Below are 12,380 nucleotides of genomic sequence, written 5' to 3'. Positions count from 1 at the left end.
GAAATATATGAAAGTTTCATTTTTATCATTACATTATGGAAAATAATGACCTTTATCACAATATGCTAATTTTTTGAGAAGGACCTGTACACACTAGTGTTGTTCGATACCAGGATTTTATTGTCCAATACAATACCGGGGAAAATCCATGCAAGTATCGGTGGTATCGATGCCAAAACTGATACTTTTTGCAAATATGCCTAATGTGTCTGGTAAACCTAAAAAAGTAGTGTATTAAAATCAAAGTTGCATAAAGATTGCAGGACAAAGTAATTTATTTATTTTAATCAGGAGTATGTTGATGCAGTGGCCTCATCAGAGTTCACCAAGGCTGTTTTTTCACCATTGCTCTGTATAATTTGATGACACCTGGTTCATGTAATCCACTTTAAATTATCATTTCTTTATGAAACCATACCTGAATAAATCTAAGCTTTTTTTGCCCATGTGAGATTATCTCAGTGATGCACATATTATTACTCCAAACTGAACTCATGCAGGGGCACCACGGTGGTGCAACTGGTAGAGCTGCTGCCTCTCAGCCTGCAGGTCCCTGGTTCAAACCCCGGTCCAGGGGCCTTTCTGGGTGGAGTTTGCATGTTCTCTCCGTGCATGCGTGGGTTTTCTCCGGGTGCTCCGGTTTCCTCCCACAGACCAAAAACATGCATGTTAGACTGATTGGTAACTAAATTGTCCCTAGGTGTGAATGAGAGAGTGAATGGTTGTTTGTCTCGTTTGTCTCTATGTGTCCCTGTGATGGACTGGAGACCCGTCCAGGGTGTCCCCCGCCCCTCGCACAGTGATTGCTGGACATGGGCACCGGCGACCCCCGTGACCCAAAATGGAATAAGCGGGTAAAGATGATGGATGGATGGATGGATTAATTTGAACATCTCCAACTGCCACAGTTCTTAGCACTGCTGAAAGCTCCACATTTCCTCCCTCTGGACCTGGATAGTCCTGCATCCCTGAGGGACTCCTCCAGAGCAGCAGCACCTGACTCTTTGCTCTCCTCCTCTGTCCACCTCATCAATGTCTCATATTCCGTGTTGTGATTTAACAGGAAGTGTTTTACAAGGTTTGTTGTGTTGCTACAGCGCTTTACAGATTTTCCACAAACCTCACAAACCACTTCTTGGCTGTTTCTGGAGCTGAAATAACTCCACAACACTTTGACTCTGTTAAACTCTGCTGCTGTGTCTACACTGACTGACGAGCAGCGTGCCGCTTCGCTTAAACGCATTACGCATTTACTCGGGTGGAAGAAAAAGTAGTTCCCTCCGTGTATCATTTAGACAAGATCTCAATAGTTTAGTTACTTTCCACCATCTTCCTGTTAATGATATGCATTACCTGAAATGAGTGAAGTATCAAAAGTATCGATAGTTTGATTTAAACATCGATTCTAGAGCGAAACGTTATGGCATCGATGGCATCGATATTTTAGTATCGATCCGCACATCACTAATACACACACAACAAAGAAACAATTCTTCAGCTTTCTAAAACTCACAGTGGAGCTTTTAGTATGGTAACCAGTCATTTTCCCTTTGAATTTACACCTTGCATGTGACTAAAACATCTCTCTCAAAGTCCTGTTGCCTTTTTTCATTTTTAGGGTTTGCCATGTCTGGCAAAACTGAAAATCTACACGTGCACACAGCCCATCACTGAATGTTCTTCAGTTTGTGTGTTCTTTGCACTCCGCAGCTCTGGCATCGAGCTGGTAAACGCCGCAGCGCTGTTCTTCCTCCTCTTGTTGAACCTGCTGCTTGTCAGACGCCAGGAGAGTTTGAAGAAGACTGAGATGGTCCGCCGCCTCAAAGGCATCACCACACAGCTCAGTGGTGAGTCACGAAGGCTCAATCCTGTGACTGCAGCAGATTTTTAGGTTTAGTGCTTCTTGTTAAAGTTATTACATGGTAATCTTTAATTATTTTTTCTTTTCTGGGCTTCAATTAAAGCACAAAAACATATGTAAGCTTTGTCTAATGATGCTAATAATTTTTATTTTGTTTTAATTTGTTTTTTCTAGACAGTTTTTATGAAATTGGGACTTTATGCAGCCAGATCTGTGTGCTGTACCAGCTGTTCTCAACCTTATTTTCCAGAAACCATTGACTTGTATCTACAACAAAAGCTGTACCTGTCTTGACAAATTAAAGCTGTTGTTTGTTTTCCTGGAAATATTTTGTTGTATCAGTTTAAAGGCAGGTGAACTTAGGTCTGTCATGATAACACATTTTACTGGGCAATTAACTGTCTCAGAAATTATTGCGATAAATGATAATATTGTTTGAAATTTGACAATAATTAGTAATTGTCGTTAAATTTAAGAAGAAATGTTTAATTTGTTTTACATGTGGTACCTTTTTTGACCACAAGATGGCAGTATAAGACTATTTGAACCGAAGGATTGATAGTGAGAGAGGAGCAGCGTGTCTCTTGAAGAAAAATGGGAGGGAGGCCCTCTGACGTGACATGGGCTGTCTCTCTTTGGTTCTCAAAATGGTGGATGCTCATGTGGTTTGAGCTCTTAAGCAGAGCATTTTTCACACAAAGCTTTTAATAAAAAATATGTAAATAAAAGTTCTCTGCTTCTTTTTTCAGAGAAAAACAACTTTTTACTCGAAGGCACGGGTTTCAACCGTGAATTTTGGAGCTTCGACAAGACGGAGGTTTTTTCCCGAGGTCGGCCTGTTAGCTTAGCTTGTAGTTTAACTTCTCAGCTTAGCTGCTTTTAATGATCCAAAAACGTGATTTTAGACAGTTAAAATGGATTTTAAAGAGAAAGGGAGGGGTCAGTGAAGAGCGCCGGAGTTGAGCCTTTTGTCATCCAGTGTCTTCAGTAGAAAGAGAGAGACACAAAGAAACGATAAAGCCGATAAATGAAAACAAGGTCGATAATTTTCATTTATCATGTGATTATTTGAGTTATTGTTTATTGTGACAGGCCTAGGTGAACTCTGAGTTCTTGTAAGTCCTCTTGCTGAAAATGTAGAAGTTGAACGACTCTTGACAGAGCTTAAATGGGGGGGGGGGGGTTCTGCAGGGGTCCATCCTGAGTCCCCTCCTATTCTCTTTATACCTGCTGCCACTTGGTGCTATTTTCCGGAAACACAACATGCCCTTCCACTTTTATGCCGATGACTGTCAAATTTACTTCCCCGTAAGACACAATGGCACATGCTCTATTCAACCTCTGCTCGACTGCCTGGCTGACATCAGGGACTGGATGGCTTTAAACTTCTTAAGTTTCAATGAAAAGACGTCTGAAGTCATGTTGTTTCCTCCCAATGACACGATCACAAACCACTGCATCGACCTTTCCGCTCTAACCCTGTCAGAAAAACAAAGAGTCACTAATCTGGGCGTGATAATGGACCCTTCCCTGAAACTTAACAATCAAGTAAACATGATCGTTAAATCATGTTTCTTCCAACTGAGGCGGCTGTCTAAACTGAAGCCCATATTGTCCAAAAATAACCTGGAGGCAGTAATACATGCATTCATTACATCTAGGCTTGATTACTGCAATTCACTCCTGTTTGGTATCAGTCAGACCTCCATTGCACGACTACAACTGGTCCAGAATGCAGCAGCCCGATTTTTAAACAGTACAGGCAAAAGAGAGCACATTACATCAGTTTTGGCCTCACTGCACTGGTTACCGGTTCACCTTCGAATCCAGCTCAAAATACTCCTGTATGTCTACACATAGCACATAGACATAGATGCGCATAACACATAGACATAGATGCACATAGCACATAGACATAGATGCACATAGCACATAGACATAGATGCACATAGCACATAGACATAGATGCACATAGCACATAGACATAGATGCACATAACACATAGACATAGATGCACATAGCACATAGACATAGATGCACATAGACATAGATGCACATAGACATAGATGTACATAGCCAGATGACTTGTTCAGATTACCGTCATTCTTGACACTACATCTGTTTGCTGCTCTCATTTTGTCTGTAGAGTTCAGTTTCAGTCAGAGCTAAGCTTGTGTTTTTTTCCCAGTTTATCCCTTGCATATACAGTTTTCTTGCTGTCATTGTTTCATGTCGACGTTAAACTCGGTGACCACCAAGCAATATGCAGTCTTGGTTTAAACAAAGCATCAAATGAAACCTTTTTGTCTGAGGCACCTTTTGTAATTTAGTTACTTGAGTCACTTCAGGTCACTGAAGTCACTGAGGTCACGGTCACCTGTAACTTCAGGTCTAGGAAGAAGATGGTGGAGGCGTATTTACTCTTGTTCTAATTTGTTTGAAGAATACTATCCCTTCTAATGGAAAACAGATAAATGTGGTTCAACTTTAAACAAGTCTGGTGATTGTGAACCAATAGGTAGGAAATCTATAGCCCACAAAAACTGTCAGGAGTTCCAAATATTTGTAGCTCTCAAAAAAAATATCTCAGTTTGGTTGATTAGTGCTTTTTTTCCATCTCTTGTAAAAATATGTCAATTTTCAACTGTTGTCAATGGTACAATGAATGACCTTAAATATTTTAGTGATTTTTCTTTCTTAAGATAGTGTCAAGATCAATGGGATATAGAGCTACTCAAGGTGTTGGTCTTCAATTATTTGATAATCATGGAAATAACTACATATTCTTAATTAAGCATTAGCTTCATTAAGTTCATTTTCCCCCCACTAGTGACCCTGTGGCTATATTCATTAAGATTTATTGCACAGTATTCACCTTCCCCTGTTGGTTCTGTCCATTTTTAAATCTAGACTATCTGTCAGGGTGTGTGGGTGAAGTGCAGTGGCCTTCATCAGTCTACCCGGACCTGTTCATCCCCTCGTCCTCCTCATGGTCTCTTCAGTGGACCTATCGTGACTCTCAGCTGGTTAACCTGCCCGTCAGTCTGCTGGTGGAAGGAGATATCATTGCTCTGAGACCTGGCCAGGAGGCGTTTGCATCCCTCAGAGGCATCAAGGTGACACTGAAGCTGCTGTGCTGTTTATTCATACAATATCCATTAAGCAACTGATCCACTTGTGGAGTTGAGTGTTGTTTAGCTCATTTACTCATTAATGTCTTGAGATAAAATTTGCAGAGTTTTTACAAATCCTTAAAAAATCTGGAATTAGTTTTGAGTATTTTCCAGGCCAGGATTAGTAGTTAAAATCATTTGTGTTTCTACACATTTTGCCTTTATTTTCATTTTTAATCTAAAAATCTCTATAAATATTTTAGTCAAACAAGAAGAAACCTTTTTAGATTTATTACAGACATTTACATTTTTCTATCTTGATGCTGCTGATTTATTTCATGCTGCTGTGCTCATTCATCCTCATCTGCTCACACAGACTCATGTTCGTGCTGCTGTTCACTGTATTGTTTTTGTTCTACTAGTTCTATTGTATTCTTAGATAAGCGTGTTTCTTAGTTCATATCTTAGATCTTGTTACTGTTTTTCTTTACAATTTATACTTTTGTTGGATGTAACTGGGACCCTGTGTACATAATTTTGTTCCACCACGTGTACCACATGTGGTACCAATGACATTAAAGAAATTTTGACTTTGTTTTGAACAAATAAAAATCAAAAGTTATTCCTATTTGCAGCATCCTGCACATTTCAAATTTAAAAACAATTTAAATAACATTTAAACTCCTTTTAAGTTTAAAAAGATGCTATAACTTCAGACTGTGGCTCACCAGCTTTATGCAGCTTGTCAGTGAATCATTATCTCAGACCCTAGAGCATTTATGGATTTTTATTTAATACTAATATAATTTTAAATTCCCTGTAGAAACAGACCACCAATCCCATACTCACGAAGCAGCAGCCACCCCAATTAATCCTTGAAGAACACAATGGAATGTCTTCTCCAAATCCACAAAACATATGTAGACTGGCTGGGCAAACTCTCATGATCCCTTAAGGGCTCTAGTGAGGGTAAAGAGTTGGTGCAGTGTTACACAGCCAGGGTAAATCCAGCATTGTTCCTTTTGAATCTGAGTTTTGACCATCAGCTGGACTTTCTTCTCCAGCACCCCTAAATTAACCTAAACAGAAAGGTTGTACAGAAGCCCCTCTGGCAAGAAAGAAAATCCACTGGCACTGTCCCTGATGTCCACCTGATTTTGCAAGGACGTGTCAACCAAGACAGCCCAGCAACATACTGAGCATTGAGGAACTCGAGGCAGATCTCGTCCTCACCTGGAGCTTTTTTACTACCTCTGCAACCTTAATTCCACTTATGGATGGACCCTAACCCCCAAGTGCCCCAACTCCGCTTCCTCCATGGAAAACATTCTCGTGAGATTCAGAAATTCTCATAAGTATTTCTTCACTACTTGTCAACCTCACTAGTCGAGGTCAACAGTATTCACAGTGTTGATAAAGTTCTGTTTTTCCCTTCTCAGATGCCTGATGGACATCCTCTCACCACCAGGTTAGAAAATGGCCACTGCAAGAGGCACAGACATTCTTGTGGTCACAGTTCAAGGCAGCAGCCTTGACAATGTAGGAACAAAACAGGGTCCACTCGGACTGAATGTCTCCCATCATTGCTGGGATGCATTTGAATCTCTCTTGGAGATGGGAGTTGAAGACCCATTAGATAGGTTCTTCCGCCAGGCATTCCCAACAAACCCTTACTTGGATCTACTGGTTCACTCCAGCATCTTACCCTGCCATCTGATTTAACTTACCTTCTGTTGGTGATCCGTTGGCAGTTCAGCTCCTCTGTTCACCTGAGTGTCCAAAACATAAAGCTGCTGGTCAGACGAAATAACTACAAAGTCTTTTATTGATCTGCAGCCTGGCATGTGTTTGTGATGGATAACCTCATCCCAAACACCATCCATAAGTTGGTCTACACCAGTCAGAGCCTCTCATCTTGAACAACTGCAGAGTGGAACAGGGTCCAGCCTATATCAATGAAATTGAGAAACCTTCCCCACTAGAGAGGTGGCATTCCATGTCTCAAGAGCCAGCTTTGGTTAACTATGGTCAGAGCGCCAAAGCCTCTGCCTTTGGCTGCTACCCATGGCACCATGCACCCAACTGTAATTGTATAGCCCCTTATGCAGGTGGTTGGCCCACGGAAGCCAAACCCATGTAACTCATTTGGGCTGAGCCCAACCAAACCTCGTGGGTAAAAGCCCAGTCACTAGGCACTTGCCAACAAGCTCCTCCCTCTGGCCTGGATCCAGAGTGGGGCCCGGTAACAAACGTCTGGGCAAGAGACAGAATCTGTGTCCTAGGACCAATCTGCCTTGGGAGGCCCTACAAGGGGCAATTTCCACTGACAGCATAGGTCCTAGGAAAATTAGGTTAAAAAAACACAAACAACTGTACTTCTATTCTGAAGCTGAAGACGTTTTGCTTCCCATCCAGGAAGCTTTATAGTAAGGCCTCCTGGATGGGAAGTCCTTGTAGAAGTCCAGTTGTTTTTGTTTTTTTAAGTTTTTTTTTTGTTGTTGATCATGACCTGGATGACTGAGAATCTTCACCAGCATAGCTTCTAGAAACATTCAGACACAAACTTCTCTTTGGTCTAGTCTGAACTTATTTTCTTAAACATTTACAACCTCTTAAATAACAGGTCTCACTTGTAAATGAGTCTCCGATGCTCAGCGTGATTTAGACAGGTAAATCCCAATATTATTTTGAATACCCTAGTGTAGCTAAATAACAGCAGTGTTTCCCCTAGTTAACTTGCCATAGCGGGGTGCTCATCTCATCCATGATTTTTGCTGATGGGGGGGACGGAGACATGTCTGAGCGCAGCTTGTACTAACAGTTTTTGAGCAGTGGCGGGAGGCGTTCAACATGAGGGAAGAGGCAATGTGAGTGCTGCCTTTGCCTTTTTAGCTAGAGAGCCTGTATTTTGCACCGCTATCTTAGTGATATGTCAGTGGCGGGTGGGGGTGGGAGGGGCAAGTTCAGTTTTGTAGGCGGGGTGCTCAGTTTTGTTGGCGGGTGGGGCACCCTGCCTGTATAATGGTAGGGGAAACACTGAACAGCATTACCTCCCACTCCTACTGTTAAAGGACTTAAGAGAATCTGATTTACCGGTAGTGTCTTTAGTCACTTTGGACACCTTGTTACTAAATAAGAAGCAGATTTAAATAAAATATGCTTAACTATCAATTTGGTAACTTCTGTCTCCAAACCAAAACTCTGACTGCCCTCTCTGTTGCTGTCAGGAAGTTGTTGCTCAGTAAACTTTTCTGTTGGCTGAGACTGAGGTTGGTTCTTTTTTTTTTAAGGATGATGAACACATAGTGTTGGAACCAGGAGATTTATTCCCCCCATTTTCTCCTCCACCTTCCCCTCGTGCCAAGGACAGAGGACCTGAGAGCCCCCATCAACACCGCCTCTTTAGAGTGGTCCGGACTCCAGTTCTGGACCTTGTCCAGTAAGGAATATTTATTCCAATCTATAATGTTTTATACTAAGTAAACATTAAATTTTTGTTTGTTGAAGTATTACGATGTTCTGGCTTTTAAGTGATTCTCTTGTTGTTTTCTAGTTTTATACAGACTGAAGTACTGAAATTTAAATGTACTGATTTTTTCAACAGAAATAGTTTGGAGCAGGCGCTGTCCCGACCTGTCACAGTGCTGGATAATGAGCGCTTTACTGTACAGTCTATCATTACAAAACTCATCTGTCCTGTTGTTCTGGTGAGAACTTGAATGTTCTGTTTTTTCTATTTATTTTTTTTATTTACATGGCATTTAGAATAACAAATATGATGTGACTCTGTCTCTTCTTCCATCTTACAGGTGGCGTTCCTGCTTGTAAACACTATTCGTTTTATTTGTGGTGCCCCTAGCCTCACACCTGCCATGTACAATTTTCTTCAGCTTCAGGTAAATTTCATCCATATTACAAATGTGCATCTGAAATACATTTCTCTCATCTGAATTTTATCCAAGAGGTTTTCTGTGCAGTGTCAGTGAGAGTTAGGGGAGATAAATAATTTTGTTAGCTCAAGTGTTCCTTTTTTATGGTGGGAGATCAACAGCTTGGATAAAATAAATCATGCATCCTTTAACGAACACCGACAATAGAAGTTAATCACCCAAACAAAGTGATGAAAGTGAAATAAAACTGCACAAGTTGAAAGGATGTGAATCAAATAATAATTATCAAATGTGTGTGTGTATAAATATAAACTGTGACCACTCCAATTATTTGAGGAATCTATGCTTTCTACTTTTTAAATTGCTTAAAATTAGTTCCATCAAATAATTTGGGAGGCCCTTTGATTTGCCAAAGATTAATCTATGGGGGCCAAGGCCACTATTGGCCACCCCCCAACTCCGCCAATGTGTGTGGTCGTGGATAAAATTGCCTCCATTCACTGAGTTCAGTCACTTTGCGCTGTCTGGGACAAGCACAAACAAAAGTACCTCTATTTGAATTCACAGTATAACTTTTGTTCAACTGCTCAGTTCCAGTCCAGAAAAACACTAATCTTGAAAACGACAAACATTCACTATTCACTTCCCTCAGCGAAGGTGAACTTCAACATACCACTTGTTTAAAGTGGTGATTATATGAGTGTTCTTTGTCATTTGTTGGTAATTCGAGGTGGTCACTGAGCAGGTGGCGGGAACTGGATGTAAGTTGACACTTTGTTTTGCAGCTGATGGGTGTTCTGCCAATCCTGCTGTTGCTCTTTCCTGTGATGTGGGTGCTGGTAAATGCTTTTGGAGAGGCCAGGGTTCTTGCTGAGTTCAGCCGTGCATCGCCAGCAGGCCTGGTGAGAGAAACACACACACCCACACAAACACACACACACACACAGGAGGAGAAGCACGGACTCCTCCCCCTGTGATTTAACTAGACTCTTTTCTTGCCCTAGCTTGCTAAGTTCTCTGAGGATACTCTAAGCAGCTACACGGAAGTTGTTTCCTGGCAGGTATAACTTCTCACCGTTTCGCTTTACCCCTCACATGCTCGCTTGACCCCTCAGCTCCACCTAAACCTGCCTGTGTTTCCTCGCTGTGCTCACCACTTTGCAATCTCCCTCCCCACCTGTGGACTCAAGGCACAGCTTTTACCACCGCTCACCTTCAGCTCCAATGGCATCCTTAAATCTTCTTTTATGGAAACATTCAGCAACATTTTTCTGATTCAGACCACCACCTGATTTTTCATGTGTCTGTGTGTTTCCTAGTCTGTTGGCGAGTGTTCGTATATTTTATTTGAATTCTGGGATTTGGATCCACCTTTAGAAGTTAGAGCTCACTAAATAGGTTTTTCCTGCTACTTTCTTTGCCCTCACCGTGCTGCAAGCATCACTAGACTGCTCCCTTGACCTTACTGCTGCATACGATTACAAACAGGTATCACTTTGTGCTCTGTTGATTCCATGACTTTGTCACAATCACAGTAATTCCTTGATGACCAAACCACATTGCTGTACCTGTGCCCCATGTCACGAATACACTGCCGCCACACTCACCCATGCTCCACCAAGGTCTATAATATGCTGCCACCACAATGACCAGGCTAGTCTCTCAGGCTGAGACTGTTGGAAACTAGTCGGCAACTGGAATTGGTGAGAAAATAAGCAAATTTATTAAGTGTTTATTGGATGTGTCCATATTTTAAGTCAATTTCTGAAAACGATAGTCTGTTTTCATGTGCACAACTTGAAAACTGTATTGTAGCTTACTTTGGAGACCTGCTGTAAATGCCATTTAGCAACTAGTCTCAAAAGTGGCAGCTCAGTGAGATACAATATACTACCTTGGCCTTGTTGCAGATGTTTAGTTCATGCTCAAAACCTACTGTGGACCTATCATGCTTTACCCACTGTATCCTTAATTTACATCTGAAAATCTCACCAAGACCCAGCAAATACTATCCATAATCTGACTGTTTACAATTTGTTTACATTGCTGTAGTTTTGTCATCCAGTGTGAAACTGATTTTTGTTTTCCATTTTATGGATTCAGTTTCTGTTTGTACCATTACAGCAAAACATCATTCACTTTTACTGTTTTAGTCATTAAAAGAAAAGTCAGCTGCCACAGTCCACTGGTTGTTTGAATGAAAGTATCACTTTTCTGCTTTGTTCAAGATAAAGTCACAACAACAACAATATGTACAGTACAGAAAGAGATGGTCCAGTTTGTGCCTGGCTCTCCATGTTTGTTTGTCTGCCTCCACTGCATGACTGGAAATCAAACTATTTGTTGGTGATTCTCTAAGGGTTCCTCTCCTTGTATCCTCTGTTTATCTATCATGGATTTGACATGTAAACATTTTAATTTTAGACCTTCAAATTAAAGCTAAAACCCAACATCAAAACCACAGTTTAGTTGTTAAAATATTGAGATGCTTGTATTTTTGGTCTGGTCTAACACTTGAAATCGCTTTACTGTAGCCTGATCCAAACTTGTGTTGAGCCGTCACAGGAAGGGGACCAGACTCTTCTTTCATCCAAACCAGGAATATACTCTAAAGGAATATGACCCTACAACTACATTGAAGTGTAAAGAAATAATGTTACATATCTGACCTGTATTTATTATTTTATGCATGCATTTATTTCTAAATTTCTGTATTTTTAGTCTGTTTCACAATGTTTGCTTTTTTAGACTTACGCAGTTACTTTTTTTTATAGTTTCTTAATTTTCTTCCTATTTTGTCCATATTGCTTTTTGTATTTGTTATTTTTCAAGGTTCAAGGTGACTTTATTGTCATTCGCATCACATGTGGTACATGAGGTGGAATGAAATTATGTACTCAAGTTATCCTGATGCATGCTCAATAATCCAGGTAGAAAAATCTAAAAAAACTTGTCTGGTCCTCTGAACATTCAAAAAACAAAACAACAAAATTTTTTAGAAACGTTTCATCTTTCATCTGAAAAACTTCTTCAGTCTTCTTCAGTCTTTTGGATGAAAGACGAAACATTTCTACTTTTTGTTTTGTTTTGTTTTTTGAATGTCCAGAGGACCAGACTTAACTTTTATAGATGTAGTCAAGTTCTTCATTACACTCAAAAATAGCAAAAAATATAAAGTATAAAAAAGAAACTGTATACAGTAGCCCCCCGCTACTTCGCGGTTTGCTTATCACAGACTCTCTCTATCACGGGTTTTCAAAATAAGATTGGACATGACACACAATTGGCTGATTGATAGATGAGCCACACGATCAGCTTGGAATTTTTATAAAAAAAATTTTTTAAAACTATTTAGCACCTGCTGCACCTTTGTATAGCCCATACTGCAGGATAAACTTCCTGCTGCAGCTGATCAGCTGTTCTGTATGCAGATCTCAGAAGTGGGCGTGGCCAAGCGCACTTGCAGGTGGCAAAGAGCAGAGGAGGCAGGGAGCTGATATCATGACATTCTGTGCT

The 12,380-nt window shown here is 40.7% G+C and overlaps 1 protein-coding gene across 1 annotated transcript in view; it reads left to right on the top strand.

The window, feature by feature from the left end:
- The window catches only part of tmem94 (transmembrane protein 94), a 99,567-nt gene that overhangs the window by 10,810 nt on the left and 76,377 nt on the right, over nt 1-12,380 (top strand). Inside the window, exons 3-9 of the mRNA XM_037691550.1 lie at nt 1,619-1,847; nt 4,772-4,977; nt 8,265-8,413; nt 8,579-8,681; nt 8,784-8,870; nt 9,650-9,766; nt 9,869-9,925. Of these exons, the coding sequence (XP_037547478.1) occupies nt 1,619-1,847; nt 4,772-4,977; nt 8,265-8,413; nt 8,579-8,681; nt 8,784-8,870; nt 9,650-9,766; nt 9,869-9,925 (948 nt within the window). The remainder of the gene's footprint in view (nt 1-1,618; nt 1,848-4,771; nt 4,978-8,264; nt 8,414-8,578; nt 8,682-8,783; nt 8,871-9,649; nt 9,767-9,868; nt 9,926-12,380) is intronic.

Source organism: Nematolebias whitei, chromosome 17 (assembly GCF_014905685.2).
Source record: "Nematolebias whitei isolate Nwh7 chromosome 17, NemWhi1, whole genome shotgun sequence".
In the NCBI taxonomy this organism is placed as follows: Eukaryota; Metazoa; Chordata; class Actinopteri; order Cyprinodontiformes; family Rivulidae; genus Nematolebias; species Nematolebias whitei.
Note: the sequence above shows the minus strand (reverse complement) of the source record. Positions and strands in the feature narration are given on the sequence as shown.